The sequence below is a fragment of the Rattus norvegicus genome, chromosome 9 (genome assembly GCF_036323735.1).
Source record: "Rattus norvegicus strain BN/NHsdMcwi chromosome 9, GRCr8, whole genome shotgun sequence".
NCBI lineage: Eukaryota > Metazoa > Chordata > Mammalia > Rodentia > Muridae > Rattus > Rattus norvegicus.
In genome coordinates this window covers 68,587,438-68,614,859 of record NC_086027.1, presented here as the reverse complement: position 1 = coordinate 68,614,859, position 27,422 = coordinate 68,587,438, and the positions used below count along the sequence as shown (strand labels likewise).

Sequence of the window (27,422 nt, the reverse complement as noted above, 5' to 3'; positions counted from 1 at the left end):
GTGAAAAATAAGTTCTGTGTAATTTATTTATATATTTTATTATATACAATATATAAAGTACATGTGTATAATTTACAGCACATTATGCTACCTCCCGCCATGTAAAGGACATTTTATTTTAAAACAACGCAGAACACTTTCTTAATGAGGACTTGCATTCCTGTCCCATTAGTCAGTTCCAAGGGATCTGACACACCCTCTTCTAACCTCCTGGAAGCCAAGTTGTAGGCAATTGTGAGCCGTCACGTGGGTGCTGGGAACCCAATCAGGTCCTCTGCAAGGGAAGCAAACTTTTATAACCAGGAACATTTCCTGGTGGTTTTCCTCTCTGGTCAAACAAGTTTTTAGCCAAGATTTCTTCCATTTTTTAAAAAACGATTTGTTTATTTATTTCATGTATGTGAGTACACTATCACTGTCTTCATGCACACCAGAAGAGGGCATCAGATCCCATTACAGATGGTTGTGAGCCACCACGTGGTTGCTGGGCCTTGAACTCAGCACCTCTGGAAGAACAGCCAGTACTCCTAACCGCTGAGCCATCTCTCCAACCCCAAGATTTCTTTTATAGCTATAAGTATAAGTATTTTTTGAGGGGGGGTTTTGTGTGTGTGTGTGTGTGTGTGTGTGTGTGTGTGTGTGTGTGTGTGTGTGTGTGTGTGTTTAAAGTGATCCCGAGGTATGAGTTTAAACATGTCTCAATGCAATTTCTTTTATGGAAACTTTCAGCCTTAGCGGCAGGGTTCATTTTAAGACAAAGTCTTATGTATCTCAGACTGGCCTCAAATTCACATGACCTTGCTAAAAACAACTTGTTTATTTGTTTGCCACAGGGTCTCTATGTAGTCCTGTATGTCTTGTAACCATGTAGATCAGAGAAGCCTTGAACTCATAAAGGTCCACCCATCCCTACCTGCACAGTAGTGAGATTACAGGCAAATGCCACCACATTGACTTTATTGGTGCTGGGGATGGAACCCAAGGTTTGGTTCCGTACATGTTAGGGGAGCACTTTACTAACTGAGCTGCCTCCATAGCCTTTTGAATCATTGCCTTCCTGCCTCAGGCTTCAGAGTACTAAGATTGTATATATATATATATATATATCCAGCCCCAGCTATGTATGTTTGGGGACTGGATTTAAATACCCCAGTTCTTCCACAAATCTAGTAGAACTTTGCTTGTTGCCTAGGCCTAAACATTAATTTTGTATCTATTGAAGACTATGGAAGATTAAATAACTTGATGTTCTGTAACAATTTCATAGTGTGAAGAGGAAAGTGTATGTTTGTTTGGACAGCAGGAAAGATAAACATGTAGGAAATAGACAGGGATTTCTAGGGTTGCAGGCAAGAGCGGAGTTGATCATAACTACAGTTAGACGTATCATATTTAGGGAGACAAGAGAAAGCAATAGGAGAGGAAGAGACCAACAGTTTAATGGGGTCAGAGAATAGCACAAAAATAGCTTGATTTGGGGAAAAGACATATAACTAGACGGATGAGCCGGAAACACCTTGTCTCTTTATATTTTTAACTCCAACTATTTTTATGTCTTGTGTCCTTAATACGAGTGTCATCATTTCCTGGAGAGTTCTACTTGCAGTCCATCCCTACCAGTGTCCAGATACTTTTGTGTTGTTATTAATCAAACAGATCTGATTAGGTAATTCTAAACATTTAAATAAAGGAATGCCTTCAGGAAGTAAAATTCTTTTCCTTCCGTCTAAACATTTTTATCTTTTTTTTTTCTAAAAGGAAAAGACACTTCTTATTGAATGAGAAATCTCTGGCATGCATTTTTCAGAATTTGTCCTTGAAAATTGCCACTTACACAACTCCCTCAATACTGTCCTTCAGAACTGTCTCAGATTTAGATTTGGATATTGGCCAACGATAATCGTCTGAAAATTCCCTCAAGTACTTTATTAACCTAAGTACTGAGTCAAGGAAAAATGGTACAAAGAAATATTAAAGGGAACATTCGGGGGACTGGCAAGATGGCTCAATGGTTAAGAGGGGTTGCTGCTCTTCCAAGGGTTCAGAATTCAGTTCTCAATGCCCACAACTGTCTGTAAGTCCAGCTCTAGGGGATCCAATTTGCTCTTTTAACTTCCCTAGACACCCACGTATGTGTGGTAAACACACAAATAAAAATGATAAAATTTGAAAAACACAGAATATGGGAGATATTGGGTAATAGGATAATATGGGTATGAAGACTTACAGTTCTTTTTAAAGATTTATTTATTTTATGTATATAGTACACTGTAGCTGTCTGCAGACACACCAGAAGATCCCATTACAGATGCTTGTGAGCCACCATGTAGTGCTTGGAATTGAACACAGGACACCTCTGGAAGAGCAGTCAATGCTCTTAACCCCTTCAGCACCAGGACTTATAGTTTTAACCGATTAAGAAGACAATAAGAAACAAGGGGTTGGGGATTTAGCTTAGTGGTAGGACACATGCCTAGCAAGCGCAAGGCCCTGGTTTCGGTCCCCAGCTCCGGAAAAAAAAGAAAAGAAAAAAAAAAAGAAACAAAGTGCAGGATATAAAGTGAATAAATAAATTAATGGAAAAGAAAAAAAAACAGTTCTCTTTGAAACCACAGTTCCATCTCTGTTCCAGCTAGAATGCAAGCTCCATTCAAGTTTGTCATCGACAGAGCTGGCTGACCGCTCAGCAGGTAAAGGCACCCTCACTACCTGAGTTAGATGTCAAGCACACATATGGTAGCAAAAGAGAATCGAGGTTTGCAGACTGTTCTCTAACCCCTTCCTCCAATGTAAGACCTGATTATTATGGCTTAATCTGCCCTTTTTCCTTTGTTTATTTGTTTTTTTTTTTTTTTTTTTTGGTTCTTTTTTTTCGGAGCTGGGGACCGAACCCAGGGCCTTGCGCTTCCTAGGTAAGCGCTCTACCACTGAGCTAAATCCCCAGCCCTGTTTATTTGTTTTGAGACAGTGTTTCTCTAAGTAGAGGTGGCTGTCTTGGAATTTTCTCTATAGGCCAGTGCATCCTTGAACTCTCAGAGATCTCTTGCCTCATCTTCCCAAGTGCTGACCTAAGGGCATGAGCCACCATGCCTGGCTGAATTGCTCTATTTATTAGAGTAAATCTTGTTTCTTACAAAGAATTGTATGAATGGGATTTTATTCATCTTTTGAACACAGAGTCTTACTGTGTAACCTAAGTTCATCTTGAATTCACAAGCCTTCTGATTAGCCTCTTTGGTGCTAGCACCACAATTGTGTACCATGCCCAACACTGAGGGGCAGGGTTGTTGTTGTTTTTTTTTTTTAAATCAACGTAGGACTAATGGGTAATCATTGTTGCAATTAGGAAACAGTAATAGTGGTCAACTAACCATGTTCTCTCTCTCTCTCTCTCTCTCTCTCTCTCTCTCTCTCTCTCTGTCTGTCTCTCCACCCCTATCCCCAACCCCTTTCTGTAGGAGATGAAAATCCTATATAGATTTCCATATTCTAATATTGAGCTACATATATTCTCAGGCAACTATAGGGACTATAGTGACAATTTTGAAGTTTTCGGGTTTTTTTTTTTAAAGAAACACAGAAATATTATGGGAATATATTTTTGTTTTAATCCCAGGTGTGGGATTGTCCACAGCAGATGACTATGATTTGCCTCATGCTCTAGTAGAAGTGTGATTTGCCAGCAGCAGATAGTTTCTGTGGATCTGTGACATTTGTAATTCTAGAGATTTTACAGAGGGTGTATAAATGCTAGGGCCCTGAGAGGTGGGGTGGGTTGTTTAGTTGGTTGTTCTTGGTTGCAGTTTGTTAAGTAGTCATGCACAAAAAGAAAGAAGAGGGGTTGGGGATTTAGCTCAGTGGTAGAGCTGCTTGCCTAGCAAGCGCAAGGCCCTGGGTTCGATCCTCAGCTCCAGAAAAAAAAAAAAGAAAGAAGAAATAAGATTTCCTGACAGTGAAGGTCAAACTTGTCCAAAGGAACTTTATGCCCCGAATTAACAGAATTATATCACCCCTCGCCTTCCCCTCTACCTTTTTCTCTTCTATCTAGTGTTAGAGGGTTGAAAGGGTAGATAAAGGGTGGAAGAAAAAAGAACCCGCAAAGTAGCCTAAGTCCAGCTACAAGAGACCCTTTCAATTTAATGAAGATGTTAGGTGCTGGCAATGTTGGTGAATACCTCTAATCCCAGCATTTAGGATACGGGGCATGAAGATCAAGGATTTCAGCTTGGCTACGTAGTAAGTTTGAAGTCAGCCTAGGGAATACTTAATTTTAAGGAAGGTTTTGTATCCAGCCTGGGCTGAAATTCAAACTGTATTCCCAAACTAACTTCAATCTATCAAGTTGACCTTGACCTTTCAAGTGATGGATCGATCATAAATGCTGCTTTGTCTAGCAGGGGAAAATCTATCTATGGAAACCAGAGAATATACCACTATTTTCAACTTATTCTGTTCTAACTCGAAAAAGTGGAGAGAAAGAGATGGGGTATACATTTTAAAAGGCATTTAAGTGTTATTAGGGCAATGAGGATTTAGCAAGAAAAGATCTCAGAGATGGAAAACAACTCAGAGTTGTGGTCTAAATACTGTTGTTCTGTTGTCATGTAGCAGTCTAATCCCCAGAGCCTTAAACCAACGAGGTCGAGAAGTTACTGGTGTAACCTCATCCATCTTACTTAGGGTAAGGCCTTTGGGAAGCAATTAGAGTGGATAAGGAGAAACCTCCAACGTTGCATCCCGGTGACTTTCTAAGGAGAAGGATAGACACCTCAGAGGCACAGGAGTGACCATGCCAAGATGACAACTTAACCAAGAGACAAGAGAACCCCTTGCAAGAACTTGTGCTGTGCTGCTTGGATTTCATGACTCCCAGTTTTATTTTAGAAGTTTTTTAAAAGGTAACATTTGTGTGTGTGTGTGTGTGTGTGTGTGTGTGTGTGTGTGTGTGTGTGTAGTGGGATTCCATGGCCCCCATCAGCAGAAGAATGACACAGAGACATAAATTTTATTGTAGCTTAGGCCTTACCTTACACTACCTCCTAGCTAGCTCATCAAACTTAATTAACCCAAGTATACTAATCCACATTACCCCCCTCTCTTTTCTTTCCTCCCTCTTTCCCTCTCCTCCCTTCCTCACTCCCTCCCTGCCCCTTCTCTTTCTCCAATCCCAATCAAAAATTTTTCCACCTCTGCTTCAAGTTCATCTTCCATTATATCCTGAGCTCAAGGACAATACAGGCTCCAAGAGAGCCTACCTAGAAAACAAGAACAAGGGCAGGAGAGATGGCTCAGAGGTTAAGAGCACTGACTGCTCTTCTAGAGGTTCTGAGTTCAATTCCCAGCAACCACATGGTGGCTCACAACCATCTGTAATGGGATCAGATGCCTTCTTCTGGTGTCTGAAGACCGCTACAGTGTACTTACATATAATAAATAAAATAAATCTTAAACAAAACAAAACCAAGAACAAGTGGAGCCTCCCAGAGATCCCCTCCTAGCCAGGAAGTCATGTCTTCCCTTTCCTGCCTAGCTATTGGTCGACAGATCTTTATTAAACCAATCATTGGGTGAGGAAGATGATGAACCATAGGAATAAGCATACAGAAATTCAGTCAGTACTCAGTTCCCTGCTGGTACAGAATTAACAATTGAATAATACAAAGACAACTTTCACACAGTGCACCCCAATGTGTGTGTGTGTGTGTGTGTGTGTGTGTGTGTGTGTGTGTGTGTGTACATGGCCATGAGTATCTAGTTTCACCATGTGAGCCTCGGAGTCAAACTCAGGTTGTCAGTCTTGGTCAAAAGTGGCTTTATGCACAGAACCTTGGCCTCCCTTTTCGTGGGCCACCACTGTCCCACTTGTTTTTGCTTTATAGGTATAATGTCTTATAGCATAGATTGGCTTTGAGCTCAAGATATGATTGAGGATGACCTTGAACTTATGATCCTTTTGCCTGTACTTCACAAGTGCTGGGGTTACAGGTGTGTACCACTGTACCTAGCTTCTTTTCTCTATGAAACAGCCTGCTTCAGGCATTTTGATTAGGTTATAAAAGTCTGGACTGGAGAGAGGACTCTTTGGGTAAGGACAATTTTTTGAGTAATCCTGAGAACCAAGTTCCAATCCCAGTACCGGGTATACTCCTGTAACTCCAACAATTAGGGGAGAGATTATAAGAAGATCTCTGGAGGGGTTGGGGATTTAGCTCAGTGGTAGAGCGCTTGCCTAGGAAGCGCAAGGCCCTGGGTTCGGTCCCCAGCTCCGAAAAAAAGAACCAAAAAAAAAAAAAAATCTCTGGGACTTACTGGCTTTCAGCCTAGCAGGGGTGGGGACGGAGAAGGTTTCAGGTTTAAAGGAATAAGGAACATAGTGATAGAAGGAAACCATTCCTTTCCTGTGTATGTGAACAACACATATATATGCAAATAAAATGCCCACACACATAAGATAGTAATAAAATGAAATCTTTTTTTTCCTTTGTGTACACATTGATTTTATTGTAACAAAGCAACTTATACACGGCAACATTTAAAATGAGCATCTTTTTCCTTCCAGTGAAAACCAAAAAAGAGTTAAAAAAAAAGGAAAGAAAAAAAAACTAAAGATGAAAGTTGCAACAGAGAATGCCAACTCCAAATAAACCCCTACAGCGTCTGCTGCTTCTCCCGTGAGTGGCGGGCTCAAGTCTTCATCAGGAGAGTTTTATTTAAGTGTCACATTAAACGGCAAGGATGTCTGTTAAACGTCACAATGAAACATGCCAAAGGAGAAGCCATGTTGTCAGATGCCCACATACCCGCCCCCCGACACCTCGATCCCACCCTTGCTCACTGTCTATCCCTCCTTTTTCTTTTTTTTTCCTTTTTATTAAACAAGAGAAAGTAGACAGATCCATGTTGGTAAATGCTAACTGTCTGTATTCACATAGAGACGCAGTGTAATCTCTGAGCCCAATATACAGAGAAAAGAAAAAGCTAGAACTCTATGCACTACTACACAGGGGCCTAGCACCCTCCAGCCTCCAGCAGAGCCAAGGGAACTGGAGGACTTTTCTTCCCACAGAGCATGGTGGTGGCGTTGAATCTACAGTTTGAGACAAGGATAAAAATGAATTTAGAATAGAAACGTGAAGATTCTTTTCCTGTTGTATTTTGCTCAAGATATTTTCCCCCAAATTAGTTGAGAACCATGATGTTGAGACCTCAAAAACAGGGCGGCTGAGCACAGAGGGATAGGGAGGAAAGGACTGCAACTCGCTCCCAGGGACTGGGGAAATTTAAAAAAATAAAAAGAAAATGAAAAAGAAGGTTGGATCCATCGGTCTTCTGTGCTAGTCATCCTCCCCTTCATCCTTTCCCTCCTCCCCTTCATCCTCATCATCATCTTCTTCACCTTCGTCCTCGTGTTCTTCTTCATCAGTATCTTCCAACCCTTCTTCCTCTTCATCATCATCATCGTCATCCTCTGCCTCTCCTTCTTCATCATCCGTCGTCAGAACGGTCAGTAAACCAGGCAGAGAAGCTCTCTGGCTCTTCACGCTGCCTCTTCCTGCTGGCCTTATTCTGTGTTTGACTTGAGCGCTTTGTCAAACCCTTTCCAGATTTCCATTTGATTTCGGTGGACTCTGAAGATGGGTCACCGCTCTCATTCAGATGAAATTCTTTGGAGAGAACTTTATTTTCAAAGTAAGGATTTTCATCAAAATAAAAATCTATTCTGTAACCTGATTAATGTCTTCAAATTCTGTCACTTCAACTCTGGTCAAATAAAGCAGGGCTTCCTCGTCTTCCTCCCCAAGCAGTGCAGACACTTGTGCATGGTTGACAAATGTTGTTACCCAAAAATTTGGGATTTTGGCGATCAATTCTGACCTCTTCTGAAAAAATGGTTGGCAGAGTTTGTTATATTTTTGTTCTACTTTCAAAATTTCCTCACTGGCTTGTTCATTAAGCCTGTCTATTTCATTTTGTACTTCATCAATATGTTCAATTGCTTCTTGCTGTTCTTTTTCTCCCTTCAGCAGGCCGGGAGAGGCTGACTTGTCCTCCAGCTTCGGGGCAGCAACGGGTCTGGGTTTCTTGGGCTGAGGCAGGATCGCAGATTGCCGCTTCGGGGCCATGGCGCGAGGGAGGTGGCATAAAATGAAATCTTTAAAAAAATTATACATAAATTGTTTATGATCAACATGGGATATCAAGAAAGGCAAGATAAGCCTTGGATGTAGCTGAGTAAGGCGGGAGCTTAGCATGCTTGAAGCCATTGGCTGGAACCCCAACATCAGACACACACACACACACACACACACACACACACACACACACACACACACTGAGCTGTGGGAGATTTCAAACCAAGGAAACCCCCAAGATATAGATAAATGTCTTTGGGAATTTACCCTTCTTTAGTCTTTAGCTTTATAATATACCTTCTTTAGTAAACCACTTATTGAGGTTTTGTTACATCGTCAGATGTGTTATGGCAAGCAGCTGGTTTGAATTTACAATTTAAGAGGGGGAGAATAACTGGTGATAAGCATTGGGAAAAAGGAGAAGGGGAAATATTAGAATCTTGGATGAATAATTCAGAAATTAAATTCGCCTTCGATGACAACAGAACTTCAGAATATAAGAAAGACAGTGAGCTAGAAAATGAGACTGACAGGTATCAACAGGAAGCAGGTTTGGAATTAGTATGGAAGAATTTTGGAAACATAAAAAACTGGGGCCAGCTGAGCGGTAGCCTGTGATCCTGGCACTCAAAGGCTAAGTGGGGAATATCAGTTTGAGTTCAAGGTCATCTTTAGCTACAGAATAAGACTCCATCTCAATAAAGCAAAATAAAATACTTCCATCAATCTATTTCTGGAAAACTTTAGTAATATTCAGTGTTTTGTTTTGCTTTCTTTTTTAAAGGCAGGTCTCATGTGTCTCAGGCAGTCCTCAAACTCACTGTGGACCTGAGAAATCCTTACACTTCTGATCTCACTGCTCCTATCTCCTAATTAACAGAGGCTAGGGCTGCAGCTCAGCTGGTAGAGCGTTTACACGGGTTCAGTCTTCGGTACGATGGAGCTGGACATGGAGGAGCACGTGTATGATCCCAGCACTGGGCGATGGAGGCAGTGTGGTCAGAGGCTTAAGGTCAGCCTAGGATTCATGAGACCTCATCTTAACGAAGTAGCAATTAGGGTTGTAGAGATGGCTCAGTGGATAAAGTGCTCACTTCAAAAGCATAGAGTGGCAAATCCAGATCCCAGCACCCACATAAAAGTTAGGCGTGGTGCTCTCCTTCACAACCCCAGTTCTGGGAGTGGAGCAGAGACAGGAGGATCCCTGGAATTTGCTGACCAGAGAACATAATAGTGACAAACTCCAAGTTCATCAGGAGACATTAGGGTGTATTGGCTCAGGCCTGGAATCTCAGCAGTAAAAAGCTGAGGCAGGAGCATCAGTTTGGGTTCAAAAGCCAGCCTGGGCTATACATTGTGTGCGTGCATGTGTGTGTATGTGTGTGTGTGTGTGTGTGTGTGTGTGTGAGACAGAGAGAGAGAGAGAGAGAGAGAGAGAGAACGCTTGTACAAGCATTCTACCACTCAGCTACATCTAGCCTCTTGCTCAGTCTCTGAGGAACACTTATAGTTCCATTGTTTTGCCCTATCTATGTTGTAAATCACCAAAAGAAAGAAGTAAAAATCCTCTAGGTTAAAAGCAGGATGTAGGGTTGGGGATTTAGCTCAGTGGTAGAGTGCTTGCCTAGGAAGCGCAAGGCCCTGGGTTCGGTCCCCAGCTCCGAAAAAAAGAACCAAAAAAAAAAAAAAAAAAAAAAAAAGCAGGATGTAATCACTCATGGAAGTTGTTCAATTTTGCCCCCATTTTCTCATCTTACGAAATGAAGCTAAAAATACTATTTTATAATATGTTCGTGTGTATGTGTGTGTGTTTGGAGATCAGGACTCAGATCTGTGGATCATATTCAAAGAATAATCTTTCTTTTGAAATATGTTATTTTCTGGCCAGGTGTAGTGATGACCCCCTTTAATTATAGCACTCAGAAGGCAGAGGTAGGTGGATCTCTGTGAGTTCAAGGCCAGCCTAGTCTACAAAGTGAGTTCCAGGACAGCTAGGGTTGTTACACAGAGAAATCCTGTTTTGAAAAACATTATATATGTGTGTATATACTGTATATTATATATTATAATTATGTGTGATGCATATGTAATATGTAATATACCTGTATATTGTGCTGGCTGGTTTTGTGTGTCAACTTGACACAAGCTAGAGTCATCAGAGAGAAAGGAGCAACACTTGAGGAAATATCTCAATGCGATCCAGCTTTAAAGCATTTTCTCAATTAGTGATCAATGAGGGAGGGCCCAGCCCATTGAGGTGATGCCATCCCATGCTGATGGTTCCTGGGTTCCAAAAGAAAACAGGTTGAGCAAGCCATGGAGAGTAAGTCAGTAGCACCCTCCATGAACTCTGCATTGGCTCCTGCCTCCAGGTGCCAACCGTTTGAGTTCCTGTCCTGTAAGCCAAATAATCTCTTTGCTCCTCAATATGCTTTTTGGTCATAGTGTTTCTTTGCAGCAATAGAAACCCTAAGATAGTCTTACAGAAACATCGTTGAAACATTTTAATTTTGTATGTGCAATGAAATAGGAATTCAAATTCCTTCTTTTGATGTGAATGTTCATATTTTCATTAGTAATTGTTAATAATTTTTTAATTTTTATGAGTGTTTCTGTCCGAATGTGTGTCTATGAACCACATTTAGGCCTGGTGCAGTGCTGAAAAACATATCAGATTCTCTGGGACTAGAGTTATAGGCATTTTTGAATGCATATACGGGTGCTGGGAATCAAACCTGAGTCCTCTGGAAGAGTAGCCAATGCTCTTTGATTGCTGGGCCACTTATAATCGGCTCATTACTAATTACAGAAAAGATTATTTTATTAATGTCTTGTACTGTGAAGGTTTTTGACTTACTTTAGTTTTCATTTTTCCCCCCTTTACTTAGTATAACCTTAATCTTCCCTGAATGTTTGTGCAAGAGGGTCACTGTATTCAAAGGAAGATGTTTAGGTCTATGATGTAAGGCAACTAGTTTATGAGCTGGAGGGAGCTCTTGCAACTTCAACTTTCAATAGCATTTTGGTCATCTATAGCCACCAAGACTTTGTTCTAGAGCTGGAGATGTGGTGGCCCAGGTCTTTAATCTCAGCACTGGGGAGGCAGAGGCAAGAGGAGGCCAGTCTGGTTGACTTAGCAATGTTCTATAATAGCCAGAGCTACTTAGTGAGACCCTGCCTCAAAACACAAAACAAAACCAAAGATGTGACCGGAAGGGTTGTTTCTTCATGCCCCACCCCTAGACTCCCACAGGGTTCTTCCATGTAGCCTTGGCTGTCCCGGAACTCACTTTGTAGACCAAGATGGCCTCAAACTCACAGAGATCTGCTTGCCTCTATCACTCGGAGTACGCCACCATAACTCAGCTCGTTGTGGTTAACTTCATTCACTCTGACATGCTAGTGGCTTCCAAATCGCTTTCACTTTCTCTCTTGTAGAAAATGAAAACTTGTTACTATTGTATTTCTAGTAATCAAAGTCATGAATGTGGCAGCAGCAAGCAAGAGGGGGCCATAAAGATATTATACAGGGAATTCACTATATTCAGGAAGAGTTGGTTCCGGCCTCAGAAGCGTACAAGATGTCCAACAGGGAGGAGCCTAAGCGGTCAGTTTGACCCCAAACACACACAGCCTGCAGGCAAAGCGCTGGTCTCCCTAAGGCCTGAGGCAGCGGGCCGGTTTTCCCGGCCCCGCTGAAGACCTAGCGGTTCTCTTGCTCCAGGAAAGTAGCTTAACCTTGACGATTTCATCTCCCGCATTCCCTAAGGCGTTTTCCCGCTTCCCTTTCCCGTCTTCCCAAACTCTCCTCTGCGCGCTGCGGAAGTGACGCAAGACGTAGCGGAAGTCCCTGCAGCCGCGGTGTTGTGCTGTGGAGAAGAGACGGATTTGTAAACCTCAGAGTGCGGTTCTGCCTGCCGGAGGCCGCTGTGGTGCGGAGACCCCCGGGTGAATCCACCGACACCATGTCTGACCAGGTACCGGGCCACGGCCTTGGGGCTCAGGGCCGTCGGCTGCTGGCTGAGCCCCTGGAATGGGGCGCGGGGGGAGGGGGTGATGTTGGGGGAGGGGGCTGCCGGTGGGGAGGGGGCCGCGAGGGACGCCGAGCGCCTGGCAGAGTCGGGCCGAGCCGCCTGGGATCGAGGGTCTCCGGGTTTTACGCACCCTCCGCGGCCCTTTCGGAGGCCTCTACCCCCACGCCATCCAGCGCCGGGTCTCTTTCGACTGCTCCCAGGTTTCTCTCGGGCTCGCTGGGGGCCCAGGCCCGCTCCCTTGTCCGTGAGAGCAACCTGGGGGAAAACGACCGTTTCCCTTTCAGAGGACCGATGGCAGAAACAAGGCCCTAGGCCCAGTTATGTAACGGGAGAGAATCCCTGCCTGGGAGGCTAGGTGGCCCTGAAAAGCAGCTCGATTCTACTTTGGGTTCTTGGTCCCGGAGAGTGGGGGGCGGGCAGGGATCCTTGTTTGGGGTGACTGGGAACCCAGGAGACGCTGCTTTTCAGTTGTGTTTGCCTGGAGGGTCAGTCCGTCTTTGCCCACTTCAGAGTCATTTTTCCATCCGGGGGTGCGGAGCGGTCGACTCTTTCTCTGTACTTTCCATTTCTTACTCGGGATTGGTCCATCAACTCTCCAGTTGTAGGAGCGCTCAGAATAACCGAGAAACAACAAACTGCGTAGAGTGCCACCACCAACATGCCATCCATACGGTTTTTGTCTGGCTTTCCTTTTGTTTGGTCAGATGACTTAATTTTCAGAGTATTTTTTTTTTTTTTAATTTTTACTTCTTTAGTTACAATTCAGCAAACTTTTTTCATTCTACTTTACATTGTAGTTGAGCTTTTTTAAAATTTTTTTTGTTGGTTTTTTTTTTTTTTTTTTTTTTGAGACGTTGGTTTTCTGTGTAGCCTGGTTGTCCTGGAACTCCCTCTGTAGACGAGGCTGGCCTCCAGTTTATAGAGATCCGCCTGTCTGTTTCCTGAGGATGAAAGGCTTGCAACCACCCCAGACTGGCCATAGTGGTTCTATTTTTATAGCCTATCTACACTGTAAATTAGTTGTGGGATGGATTTACTTATTAATAATCTGGATTATTAATCTTTTGGGCTAGAAATGACTTTATGAAGCCCATAATTTGTTTATGACAGTTGTTTACTTAGTTACCAGAGAGGAGAGATCAGCTGTGTAAACGCTTATGCTTCATCAGACTTCTATTTTTAAAGCATGTTAGCCAGATGAGAGGGCAACATACAGAAAGAGTTTTAAGTTTTAGGATTAGTTTTGCTCTAGTTTGAACTTACATTATGTGAGGATATGAAGAAAGAAAAGAGGACCCTAGGACACAAGGTTTCAGGGAGTCTGCAAAGTCACTCTATGCTTGCTTAGGACTCTCTCACCTCACTTGGGGTCTTTGGGTGCTGGACCTAGGGCCTCCCACATGTGCTTGCCAGGCAGGCACTAAACCCTCATTTCTCCTTTTACTTCATTTCATTAAGTTGTCTAGGTTGGACTGTAACACACTTGTCTTTGAACTTGGACTCCCTCAGCCTTGCAGAGTAGCTGGGATTACAGAGTTATGCTGCCACACTTGGTGTGTGTGTGTGTGTGTGTGTGTGTGTGTGTGTTTCTCATTCTATCATGGATGTTCAATGAAAATTTTAGAAACATGACAAAAAAGTAGAACAAATCTTTTTTTTTGAGGCAGGGTCTTAACTATGTAGCTTTTCCTGGCCTGGAACTCAGTTTCTCCTGTGTCTGTTTCCTGAGTGCTGGGATTAAAGATGTCTACCACCACAGTTGGCAAAACAAGTCTTTTTTTTTAAATTGAGCTACACATTAAAGCAATTTGCATAGGAAATAGTGCTGCTACTCTTAAAATTTTTGTCTTTAAAAAAAGTAATAAAAATGTATCTAACATTTTAGGGGTTTATTTAGTTCAAGTCAAGGGTTTCTCTGTGTAGCCTTAGTTGTCCTGGAACTTGCTATGTAGATCAGATTGGCCTCAGATTTTCCTTGCCTTGCCTCTGCCTCCCAGAGTGTATACCACCACGACAGCTGGGTTGATAGGTTTTTAAATCATTGAGAGTGTGATAATGGATTTGGGAGCTGTTGCTTTAGGCTGATGGATAACATTAATCTTAGTTCCCAGAACAAGTTCAGTATTGAGTGTTAAAGATTTGGAGAAAACGGTTAAGTGAATCCTTGCCTGTAAGAGGTTTATAAGTGAGAGTAGGAATCCCCAAGTACTGTGTGTAATAGCAACAGCCTGAGACTGAGCTGTCTTCAGAAGGTGGCCTTAGAGGGTACTTTTTCAAGTTGGGGGGTTCGATAATGTGCTTGACTTGAATACAAGATGCCCTCCAGTACCCATGCACATTTTATTTTCTGAGGCAACTCTTAGAAGCTTGTATCTTGTGCTTAAAATAGTCACATTGAGTAATAGTTTCAGCTTTTCTCTTTGTTTTGAGATGCTCTCACTGTGTATCTAGGCTGGCAGTGATCCTTCTGTTTTTACTTTCCTGAGTCCTGGGATTACAGGTGTATGTGTATGCCACTGTGTCTTGCCATAATTTCAGTTTAAAATGAGTGGATCTTTATATCTAAAATAGATCACAATCTAATGCCTAAACCTTGAGAATTCACTGAATTATGCAGTTTTTTTAAAAAGAAGGTACTATAGGTCCCATCATTGGTACATGATTTCCCAAAGAATGAGGATCATTCTATAACCATTAATAGAAATTTGTTTAGCCTAATTTCACATTTCTTTAAAACCAGAAGCATATCAAAATGATAAGATTAATTTGAACCATTATTTCCCGTTCCTTATAGTTTAGTGAAAACTGTTTTCCTTTTTATACTAAATCATCAAAAGCAACTTGTACCTTTAGTATAATAAAAACAAAACAAAATCCACCCAGTTGGGAATACCACTTCTAGAACCTGGCTGTGGAAGTAGGTCCTATATTAATCAAATCCCAAAGGTTATCCCAGATTCAGGGAAAAGACATAGCTTATTTCTCAATAGTAGTTAAAAAGTTAAACTTGAAGTTATCTTTAGTCTTTCATGACTTGTATTTCTGCTTGCTGTGATATCATTAGTTTTACAGTGTTCTTTATAGCTTGTTATTAATGTCTGCTGGTCTTGGTAACAGCTTGAGTATGCAAGAAAATAAATGGTTGTATATTAAAATGTATAGTTGTGTATACCATTTATATTATAGAACATATTGAACTATAGCAGCTAACTTTACCATCTAGTTTGGGTTGGATACCTTAGGTATTCTAGGAGAGGAGCGCTATATGCTGATTTAGTGAGATGTTGTTAGTGGATATTGCACGCCGATTATAATGAAGCATTCCAATTATTATTTTATAAGATATTGAAACAGTATGATAATTATGGCTAGAATATTCACAGTTGAGTAGTTGGAAATTCAGAACTGTAAAACTCTTTTTTTTTTTTGGAGACAGGTTCTCTAACCCTAACTATTCTGGAACTTCCTATTATGTAGACCAGGATGGCCTCTGACTCCTGGGATTGAAGGTATATACTACCACATTCTGCAAGTAAAACATTTTTTGAATAATTGTTATATTCCTATATAGTTATGTTAGCTCTGTTATAACACACAGTATTCTTTAATAAGTATTTTTCTAATTTTTTAAAAGATTTATTTCATTTTATGTTAATGGGTGCTCTGCTTACATGTATGTATATGTATCATGTACATGCCTGGTGCCTCTGGAGGTCGTAATGGCATCAGATCTCCTGGAACTGGAGTTAGGGATGATTTGTGAGCTGACGTGGATACTGGGAACTGAACCTAGGTCCTCTGGAAAGCAGTCAGTGCTCTTAACCATTGAACCATGTCCTTAGCCATACACTGGGATTATGTAGATAATAGTCTGTTAAAACATCTTGGCATTCCCTTCTGAAATTCAATTTTAGATAGTGACTTGTAGGCAAATTCACAGTTCTTGTGTTCTTGAGCACCTCAGGTTTGTAGTTCAAAAATTGGGTGTTCCTGAAGCATATCTTTAAAGTTATGTGTGATCCCCTTCTCTTCCTCCTCTTGGCTCTTTGCATTTAGTTGCCTTTTTGGAGTTAATGAGGATCTGAAGGAAAAGACAAGAAGGAAAGAAGTGGAGTTACATTCTTTTGCCGTATCTAGGGCCAGTTGTGTGAGGTTTGATGAGACTTAAAGCTGGAACACATTTGTGTAACTTGCACCCACATCAAGAGTCCAAATACTGATTAAAAAAAAATTTTTTTTTTGAGAAAGAACAAGTAGAAAAGGGAGGAAAAAACCCCCACAGATACTAGGGGTATCTTTTTATTATATTGGTTTGTTTGTTTGTTTTTGTGGGTATGTGTCTCTACACACATATGCCATGCATTCACTTGGAGCTTAGAAGACAACTTTGGGGAGTTGGTTCTGTTTCCACTATGTCATTTTAAGGAATTGATCTCAGGGTGTCAAGCTTGTCAAATGCTTTTATTCGTTGATTTGTCTTCCTAGCCCACACATAGTAGTGCTTTTGGGGTTTTTGTTTTTATTTATTTCTATTTGTATGTCCTATAATTGTGTGCCACTTGTGTTTTGGGTTCCTAAGTGGGGTAGAAGAGGGTATCAGATTCTTTGAAGCTGGAGTTACAATTAGTTGTGAGAGAATTGCACTCTGGTATTTTGCATAAGCCTTAACATAAGCCTCTCTTAACTGCCAAACTATCTCTCTAGCCTCTTTGTGCATTGAGTGTCATTGCTATGTTACATTCCAGTCTGTTTTTACTGCAAGGCATTTGGACATACAGAGAAGTCTGCCTTTTGAAGTATGTTAAAGTGGTTGTTTAGGCCTTTTTTTTCCTTGAGACAGATTCTTTTGCTGTAGCCCATATTAGCTTGTAGCCTCCTGAGTATTGAGATTATTACATTGATGAGGATTCATCCAGTATAGGACTTGCTTTAAACATAAGCCAATCTTGTTTGCAGGATTGCTTTTGGATTGATTAATAAATAGACTGATAGATCTTAGGTTGGACAAGTATGCTGCTAGGTGTTCTTTTCATGAAACAAGTGTAGATAAAGCTTGTATTTGTGTACTGGGTAAGAGAAAATGTAGAAAGAAAACATTTCATGTTTCATTGGTTAGTCTGTGTTACAGGGTGGAATAATGGTTCTGTTCTGTTTTGTTTTTTTTTGAGACTTCTTTTTTCCTGTGTCACTCTGGCTGTTTTGGAACTTGCCCTTTAGACCAGGTTGACCTTAAACTCAGAGATCCTCCTGCTTCTGGCTTTCAGGTGCTTCGTTCACAGGTTGCACTACTTCACATGATGAAATGATGTTGTTTTGTTTGTTTGTTTTTTGTTTTGTTTTTCTGAGCAAATTTAAGTTTCCTTGTGAGGGAAGGAAAGTAGATATTGTGTGAGTGATTGACAATGTCTACCACATCTTCAGTTAGTTTGATTATGGTTCTGGATACAAACAAAACAGTTTGTTCCGGGCTTCATAGAGCTCTTATAGTCTAGGCCCAAAACAGTTTTTTTAATACAACTAGCAGCAGATTCTCAGCTACAATTTTTAGTTCTTGATAAGCTGTGGTATTTAGTGTTAAGCCACAGTTTAGGGTTGTAATGTAATATAATGTATCTTGATGTAGTTAACTATTTTGAGTGTTTGACTTAAACTTTGAGGTGAGTTATATCTGATTGGTTCTATTCCAGTTATTTGGTCTTGTTTCATTCAGTTTGATCCAGTGCCCACCATACTATCTTGCCCAGACAGTTTTTACATTTTAATAATAGACTGAAGAATTAGAATTACTTGATTTTATTTTGTTGTGTTTTCTTCATTAGGAAATAAAAGTGGAATAAGTTGATGTCTACACATTTTTTTAAAGTTTAAGTACATTTTTAGTGAAAATTTTTATAGAAAATGTAAATGTATATAATATACCTCATATGTTCATATCTTTTCTTTTTTTTTAAATCCACAGCATCTGGTAACATTTCATGTTAGTTTTTAGGCAATCTCAGGCATTCACATGTAAATAGGGCTTTACATTTTTTTGAAATTGTAATATAATTATAATTTTTCATTTCCTCCCTCCAAACCCTCCCTTTTGCTCTTTAAAATTCGTAGCTTCTTTTTCTTATGTGTGTGCATGTGGCTTCCAAGTACAACTTGCACAGTCTGTATGATGTTACTTGTATGTATGTTTTCAGGGCTGACCACTTGGTATTGGATAACAAGTTGTTGTGTTCTTTACTGGGGAAGACTATTGTTCCCTTCTTGGTATTCTTTAGTAGTTCTCCTGAGCACACCCTCTCCTATCCACATTGCTATTTCCATTGTCCTCCTCCTTGTTCAGGTCTTGTTTTTTCTTTTTTTCAGAGTTGGGGACCAAACCCAGGGCCTTGCGCTTAGGCAAGCGCTCTACCACTGAGCTAAATCCCCAACCCCCTGTTCAGGTCTTGTTTAAGCAGCTGTGGGTATGTAGCTTCTGACACTTTCATAGCAAATCTTGCAAAGGACTTTATTTTCCTTTATTTTCCACAATACTGTGTCTTACTTTGTCTCTTACTCCCTCTAACCCCCCCCCCCCCTTGGTAAGGGGCAGGGTCTCGTATGTAGCCTTAGCTGGCATAGCTGGGCCAACTTCAGACTGCAGAGATTAGCCTGAAAGCTGAATTAAATTTAAAGCAGGATTAAAGGCCTGTACCACCAGCCCAGTTTCATATCCTGCTTTTCAAAAGGAAACTACTTTCAAGAATTAAATAAATAGATACCAGAAAGATGGCTTAGCAGTTAAGAGCACTGGCTGCTCTTCAGAGGACGCTGATTTGATTCCCAACACCTATATGATAGCTTACAACTGTAATTTCCAGGGATCCGACATCCCTCTTCTGGCTTCTCTGAGCACTGCATACATATGGTATATAGACATGTGCAGGCAAAACACCTATACACATAAAATAAATTATATGTATGGGTGAAATGAACTGGGTATACCCTTTTAATTCCAGTGCTCAGGAAGCAGAAGCAAGAGGATCTCTGAATTCATGGCCAGCCAGGTCTAGTCTACATTTGATGTGAGTTCCAGGACAGCCAGGAGAATATAAAGAGATTTTGTCTCAAAAATAAAAAAAAATAAAAAATAAAAAAAAAAGGGAAGAAAGAAAAAGAAAAAAAATTTAGTTTTTCTGCAGAGTCTCTCCCTTTTCTTCCAGTAAGAATTAGCAATCCTTGTTTAGCTGAAAGGACTCCAGTGATAGATTAGTTAAATGAGATTCTCTGTCCATGTGACTGAATTGTCTGTGTGCTGACTACCAGAGTACATCTTTGTGAGGAACTTTTGATTTGAAATAGTACATTAACCCTCATGAGTTTTGCCCCTTTTTAAATGTACACTGTTGTGCTTTCCTATTTTTCAGTTCAGTTCAGTTCCCAGAGCCAGCCATCTGTTTCTGTGTTGTTCCTTGGAGAGAAGAGTCAGTATTGCTTAGTTCCTAGTAAATTCTTTTACCTTTCCAGTCAGGAGGATTCAGTCTCTGGAAATTTGTCATGACTTTTTTCTGCTCTGTTGGCTGTTTACTCTTGCCAGTCAAGACAGTTCGCTCTCTCTGAAACTGTCCTTTCTTTGATGACCTACTGTCCAGACTTAGATTGAATGCTTTCACTGTTCTGTAACTAGTGCGCTGTACTATGTACTATTCTGTATTGTCTCCTTTTTATTTTTTTAAACAGACAGAGAAGGAAAGAGGATACAAGACACTGAGATTATTGGAGACTCGTTTCTTTTATTTTCTAGACTGTCAGTAGATAGATAGATAGATAGATAGATAGATAGATAGATAGATAGATAGATAGATAGATAGAGGTATATACCTTTAATTCTAGTACTTCCGGGAGACAGACAGGTGGACCTCTGATGTCCAGGCTAGCCTGGTCTACATACTAGCCTGGGTTCTAGGACAGCCAGAGATAAATAGTTGAGACCCTGTCTTGAAAAAACTTTAAAAAGAAAACAGACAGAGTCCAAGAAAAGGCGCGTGACAGCATTGAGGCAGTTGCACAAGTGGTAGAGATGTTCATTCTTATAGTGAGTGTTCAGTGATTGTAGAGACTGAAGTGTATGGGTGAAATGAACTGGGTATACCCTTTTAATTCCAGTGCTCAGGAAGCAGAAGCAAGAGGATCTCTGAATTCATGGCCAACCAGGTCTAGTCTACCTAGATTCATGTAGACTTATTTTTACAAAGATGAATAAGCAGGAAATGTAAGAAAGAGAAGCCAAAGGTAATCTCAACAAATAATGTTTGTTATAGTCAGATGAGTCTGTATAGTAGTTGTTGTAGTTGAGAATCTAGGAAGAGTTAGTTTTTTGTTTGTTTGATTGCTGGCTTAGTGCTGGGAGTTAACTCAACTTTTCTCACACCAGATGTTTTTTGCCCCTGATCTATGTTGTTAGTCCTATAGTTTGTTTTGATTTTGGTTTTCAGAAAAAGGAATTAAAGCTAACAAATTAGAAATAATGCCTTTAGTTGTAGATACTTACATGCCCAAGAGACATCAACTATAGATATTCAGTTGGATAAAAGTGTGTAAACTCTGAAATTTTCAGGTTAGAGATGATGTTTTGTTATTTGTGTCTGTTCTGTTTTGCTTTTTGTAACTTTTATAAAACATTGACCAAACCAAACTTTGCTTACTTTTCCGAGTCACAGTTCATCACTGAGAGAGGCCAGGGCAGCAACTGAAGGCAGGAACTGAAACAGGTCTTGGAGGAATGGAATGCTGCTTACTGGCTTTCTCTCCATGGCTTACTCAGCTTGCTTTCTTATATAAAGCCAGGACAACTTCCTCAAGGGTAGCATTACAGTCTCTAAGAGGTAGTTAGTTACCCAGAGGCAAGGAAGAAAAGCAGAGAATTGTAGGTCAGCATTTAAGGAAACAACTGAAATGAGAGAAGTCAATGAGTATTGGAAAGCAGAGATGGAGGAATTTTGAGTGTCCTTTGGATTTAGCAGTAAGCAGTTCAGCTGGAACTCACTGGTGAGGGCTATGTTGAATGGAATGTTGATGCATACCCCAGATTACAGCTAGTAGAGAGTAAAAGTGCCCACAACAAAACCGACTTGTGAAATTTTGCCAATAATGGAAAAATAAGGAAAAGAGCAGAGAAGTCAGGTCAAGAAGGCCAGTATTTTCCATGCAGGATATGTATGAATTGCAAGTAGAAGTATTAAAGGAAGATAGGTTGGGAGAGAGCTCTGGCTCTGAGAAGGTATTTCAGTATTAGACTTCAGTTGATCTGTGGGCAGATCAACTTGGGAAAGGCTTTACCTTTATTTCAGGTAAAGGAAACTGGAGCCATAAAGGGCTGACAATGGAAGGCTGATACACATATTTGTAGGGGAAGGGGTTCAAATGAGGATGGCCCCTATAGGCTCACATATTTAACCAGTTGGTGACTTTTGGGGAATGATTAGGAGGTATGGCCCCTTTGGAGGAGTGTGTTACTCGGTGAATTTGAGGTTTGAGAAATCTAGCCATTCCCAGTACATATGCACCTCCTACATGTGGTTTGAGATGTTGCTATCTTTTGTTCCACCATCAGTTTTATCAGTTGCCTTTGTTGTGTTTTATCAAAGCAGTAGAACAATATCTTAAGATGAGAGACATTAACAAATTGTGAATAGATTTCTTGGGTTTCAAAAAGGAATGGTAAGAGAAAAATGAAAATGGGGATAGTGATTGAAATGTTGTGGAGGTTGTGTTTAGACTTTTAAGGTATTGGAAACCATTTATGCTTTTTGAGTACTGCAGGATCCAAGAAAGCTGTGTTTCAGAATGAAGTTTCTGAAGTTCTGTGGATGATTGATTAGAGGGAATATTTTGTTTCTGAGTGTCCTCTATAGCTACCCTAAACTAGGAAACATTTGTATCCTAGTGAGTTATTGCTGCTAGGGAAAGGGGCAGCTATCTTTTTTGTGCTAACTTAAACAAAACTTCTCACTCCTCTCCTGAGGGAAGGAGAGGTTTGGTTGCTTTTTGTTGCCCTTCATTACAGAGAATAACCCTTTGCTCTTTAGATACTTACAGGAAGAAGCAACTTGAACTGTAAATTCATAGAAATGTGGCAAGACAACGTGTAAAGTTAGTCTTTTAGTTTTCATATGAAATACTGTCCAACTAAAGAAGGTTAATTTTGCCTGCTGCCATAATACTCAACAAGCATTGAAAGCATGCAAAATACAAATCAGATCTACTGTTTCTTACTGTCTTTTCTGTCATCTAAGCATTTCCTTAGACTCTGGACTGAATCTTGGAGTTAAATGTTTCTCGGAACTCAGCCTGCTTACTCACTTGCTCCCCTCCTCCCACACCTACACCTAATAACATATAAAGAAATGGGTTTCATTTTGTTATTTTTTTTCCATTTTGTTATTTTTATAGTATACATCTTTATATTTGCTTCCTCTCCAGATACACTGCTGTCTCCCTTCTGTCCTTGGTCCTTTTCTCCTCCTCCATATAGTTCCCCTTCTGCTTTCATAGTACATACACTTTGTTACCTTCTCTTGTTATTCCCCCACTTTAGATCTTTCTCACCCTTTTCATAGTCCCCTTCATACATAGCATACATATAAATATGTGTGAAATGAATATAAATATTTCCATCTAGATTATACATTTGAGAGAAAACATTAACTATTGGGGTTTTTTTTTAGTTTTTTTTTTAAATAAATACTAGATAGTGATTGACTTTTGGATGTAATATTTGGCAAAGATATCTCCTATTCTGTAGGCTCTTTTCACTCTACTGATAGTTTTCTTTTCTGCAGAAACTTTAATTTCATGCAATATCATTTATCAGTTGTTGGGATTATTTCCTGTGCTATTGGAATTGTACATTTCTAAATGTCAGAGAATTTAGTAGTTTCACTTTCAGTTTACTGCCACCCGCTGTATAGGTAGTTTCTCTGCTTTCTTTGTAAAATTCAGTTAATTCTTCTTTGTTGTTTGTTTCTGTGTAACAGTTAGTCCTGGCAGTTGTTTTGTAGACCAGGTCCCAAACTCACAGAGGTCCACCTGCTTCTGCCTCCCAGGGCTGAGATAAAAAGCATCCACTGTCACATGGCCCAGTGTGCTAATTCTTAGTGAGTGTGGACTAACTTCTTTTTGACACAGTCCCTGGTTGGTATAGAACTCTTATGTAGGCCAGGATAGCTGTAAACTCACAGGAATTCACAGAATTGGATTGACATTTTTGGGAGGTGGGGAAGGAAGAGGGATGGCACTTTTAATTTTCACTGTGTGAGGAATTACAAAAACAATACATTAAGTCATATGTTGAACCAAAATTTCTTTTATAAAAAGTATTAAATACAATTGCATTTCTAAAATGAAATCGTAGGTATATAGTTGTAGTCATTAAGTAAACTAAGTTAAACGTTATATATTATAGAGAAACATAACGGGGCAAATGTATAAATGAAGACATTCCTGAATTCCCCTGTTTCATCGAGCATCAAAACCCACCATCTTTTAGTCCTTTTCTTATACATTATTCTGTCTCCACAGTCTCTGCATCTAATTGGATCCTTGGATTTTATTTCATTTTTGATTTGACACTCTCCACAAATAATATCATTGGCTGCAGCTTTGGTTGAACATCTTTCTGGGTGTCCATTGTTAGTGCCTCCACAGCTCAAAGAATGTTCTCTGTTGGATTAACTTTTTGAATTAGTATGACTAGCAGAAGAAAGTTTTAAATATTTAATGTGGTAGTTGAACTTAAGTTGTTTGGGGGACTACTTTAATCCACTGTTAGTGGCATTTTCCAGAATACTATTTGAGTAAAAATTACTGAGGTGCTTTATGCTAACTTCGTCTGCTAATTTCAGTAGATTTGCAGTACTCTTTTTTTTTTTTTTTTTTTTTAAAAGCACGAATACACTGTCTTTAGATACACCAGAAGAGGGCATTGGATTCCACTACAGATGGTTGTGAGCCACCATGTGGTTGCTGGGATATGAACTCAGGACCTCTGGAAGATCAGTCAGTGCTCTTAACCACTGAGCCATCTCTCCAGCCTGCAGTACTCCTTTATTTGAAATGAGTTTGTAAATCTTTTTTCTTGTCTTCCCATGAATCTCCTTTTTCTTACTCCATCACTCCTAGATTCCAGTCCAGTCTTCCCAGTTTATTGTCATTGTTTTCAGTCAGGCCTTGTTACCTAGTAAATTTGGATGAAAATACTTAAGATAGTCTAAAATAATAGATGATATAAAACTGATTTTTTAAAAAAGATTTATGCATGAGTGCTCTGTCTGCAGGTATACCCACATGCCAGAAGAGGGCATCAGAACTCAGTATAGATGGTTGTAAGCCTCCATGTGGTTGCTGGGATATAACTCAACCTCTGGAAGAGTATCTGGTGCTCTTAACAGCTGAGCCATCTCTCCAGCCCTAAAACCAATTTCTTTGGACTCCAGTATTTAGACTAGTACTTTGATTGTCTTTTCTAAATAGCCTTTGCTTGTTGTGATGTATTTACATATCTTCGTACAACTAATAGTCTTGGGATAGCTGTGAGAACAAAATCTGAGATTCAGAATGTTTTCCTAAGAACTCTAGGATGGAGGTTGGGGATTTAGCTCAGTGGTAGAGTGCTTGCCTAAGAAGCTCAAGGCCCTGGGTTCGGTCCCCAGCTCCGGAAAAAAAGAACCAAAAAAAAAAAAAAAACCAAACAAAAAAACAAAAAAAAGAACTCTAGGATGAACTTCTGATTAAGAGGAATTGATTGTAGGGCAAGAGTTTCTAAATTGCTTACTCCTCTTGATAGTCACCTGGTAACTTGTCACAAACAAATTCCCAGTGTAGTGGCTTATCGGTTTCTCTTTTAGATCTTTCAGGTGACTAACATGTGGTTAAGTTTTAGATTCTTACTGTAGGATATGATGATTAAAAAAAAGAAAAACTAAAGCACATACCCCCCCCCCCCCCCCCGTCCCCTTTAAAGAGATCCACTTGCCTCTGCCTCCTAAGTGCTGGGATTAAAGGCATGCACTATCACCGCCTGGTTTAACTTTCTTGTTCTTTAGTGAATGGGGAGTTTGAATAATAATTGAATAGAGGAGAAATGAATGCACTCTGTATTCTCAGATGCAGTCTGTTACCTGGGGGAACATAATGGGTGTTCATAAGTAATTAACATAGTATTTAGGAATCTTTAATCTGTTTCTTTCAGGAGGCAAAACCTTCAACTGAGGACTTAGGAGATAAGAAAGAAGGAGAATACATTAAACTCAAAGTTATTGGACAGGTAAGTTTTATTATTTTTCTGCTTTGACATTCATCCAGTATATGAACACATAGGAAAAATATCAGATAAAACAAGTTATTTAAAAATTGCATTTTCACTTATCATACATAAATCTGTTGGAAGTAAAAGAGGTGATACTGTTTGTTTTTGTTTTGAGACAGGGTCTTACTATATAGCCCTTGCTATATAGGTCTTGAACTTACTTTGTTAGACTAGGTTTGCTTCAAACCATAGAGATCCACCTGCTTCCTTGTCTAAGTGCTAGAATTAAAATATGTGCCACCATACCTGGAATGTTATTAACTTTTTTTTAAAGGTTAGAATTAGTGAAATATATTTTTACTATCAAAATATGAGACTTCTCCACATTCTTTCAGCTGTGAGATTAGTGTCACCACTGTGAGAATTTTATATATTTCCTTGATCATTAAGAATTTGGGGAGTGGGGGGTGCTTATTGTGTATGTGTGTTGTAGTAGTAGTTAGTGGTGGTGGTTGTAGGAATTGAACCTAGGGTCTGGCCAGGTAAGTGTTCTACCACTGAATTTTATCCCCAGCCATCCGTTTACTCTTTTTATTGTTACTTTGAGTATGGTGTGTGTGCATGCGTTGTACATGCTCAGTTGCATGTGCTTGTGCTCACATAGTGGGAGTCAGAGAAGGATATTTTAGGTGTGTGCTCACGCTCTTCACCTTATTCCCTGAGACAGGGCTTCTCACTGCTCCTGTAGCTGGCTTACGGCCAGCAATTTTCAGGGCTTCCTCCTCTTTCTCATAGCACCAGAGTTTCGTCTGGCTTTTATCTTTTTAGTGTTTGTACTGGGACCTGAACTTGTGCTTGTGCTATTTTACCTACTGAGTCTTTCTTTTCCCTCAACTCTTCTCTGTTTTCAAATATTTTTATTTTATTTTTTAAATTTTATTTGTATGGGTATTTGGCTGCATATATCTTTATAGCACCTGTATGCCTGGTATCCATGGAACTGTGGTTATAGATGTTTGTGAGCTGCAGTGTGGTTGCTGGGAAATCAAACCAAGGTCCTCTGAAAGAGAAGCCAGTGCTCTTAACCACTGACTTACCTGTCCAGCTGCTGACACTACTATTATCACCATCAGTATCATTATTATTTTGAGGCAAGTTCTCACTGTATAAGCCTCATCAGGTGCTGAGCTCACTTAGTAGACCAGGCTGGCCTTGACCTCACAGAGATCTGCCTGCTTCTGTTTGTTTCTTGAGTGCTCAGTTTAAAAGCAAATGTTGCAGGATATTTAATCACACTGTGAACCCTAACATTGTATTATTTACTGGAAAACCTCTTTTTAGTTGTGGTGTGGCTCAGCCTTAGCACACATCTTTAATCCAGGAGTTTTCTGCTTGAATATTGTAAACAATATTAAATAAAGTCAAACACAGGTTAAGAAATGAGCAAGCAACCAGTTAACAGGAAGCAAACATAGGATTATTAAAAGCCAGGGACAGTAAGAGGGAGATAAGAGGATGGGTAGGGAGATGCACAGGAAGTAGAAGGGAAGGATAGGAGGTTGTTTGAGACAAGTGAGAAAGGGTGATGGATTGTTGGAGGGATGTTGGCTAAGGAGGAAGATCAGCTGGGTGATTTCTCTGCCTCTCTGAGCTAGTACGCTTACCCTGACATCTGGCTCCCTAGTTTTCATTGGTAAAAATATACGATTGAGGGGCTGGGGATTTAGCTCAGTGGTAGAGCGCTTACCTAGGAAGCGCAAGGCCCTGGGTTCGGTCCCCAGCTCCGAAAAAAAGAACCAAAAAAAAAAAAAAAATACGATTGATATTTTGCTAAATAACGTTTGGTGCCTCAATGTATGGCACAATCACACAAAGAAATTATGCCAGCTATGGACAAACTGAGAAGCCATCAGATTTGATAACACCTGGGAATTCCTCAAGGAGAAAGTTAAGTAGTATTAAAAGGAAAAATCTTTCCCA

At 40.2% G+C, this 27,422-nt stretch overlaps 2 protein-coding genes and 1 pseudogene across 2 annotated transcripts in view; 1 reads left to right on the top strand and 2 right to left on the bottom strand.

Annotated features, from left to right (window-relative positions):
* Positions 1 to 6,452: 6,452 nt before the first annotated feature.
* On the bottom strand, positions 6,453 to 11,561 carry Set-ps16 (Set nuclear proto-oncogene, pseudogene 16; annotated as a pseudogene).
* A 495-nt stretch (positions 11,562 to 12,056) lies between these two features.
* Sumo1 (small ubiquitin-like modifier 1) overlaps positions 12,057 to 27,422 on the top strand; it is a 29,903-nt gene continuing 14,537 nt past the window's right edge. The window contains exons 1-2 of the mRNA NM_001009672.1: positions 12,057 to 12,109; positions 25,386 to 25,460. Of these exons, the coding sequence (NP_001009672.1) occupies positions 12,098 to 12,109; positions 25,386 to 25,460 (87 nt within the window). The 5' untranslated portion in view covers positions 12,057 to 12,097. The remainder of the gene's footprint in view (positions 12,110 to 25,385; positions 25,461 to 27,422) is intronic.
* The window catches only part of Kiaa2012 (KIAA2012 homolog), a 145,692-nt gene continuing 133,979 nt past the window's right edge, over positions 15,710 to 27,422 (bottom strand). Inside the window, exon 23 of the mRNA XM_063267605.1 lies at positions 15,710 to 16,247. The gene's annotated coding sequence lies outside the window, so the exon portion shown is untranslated. The remainder of the gene's footprint in view (positions 16,248 to 27,422) is intronic.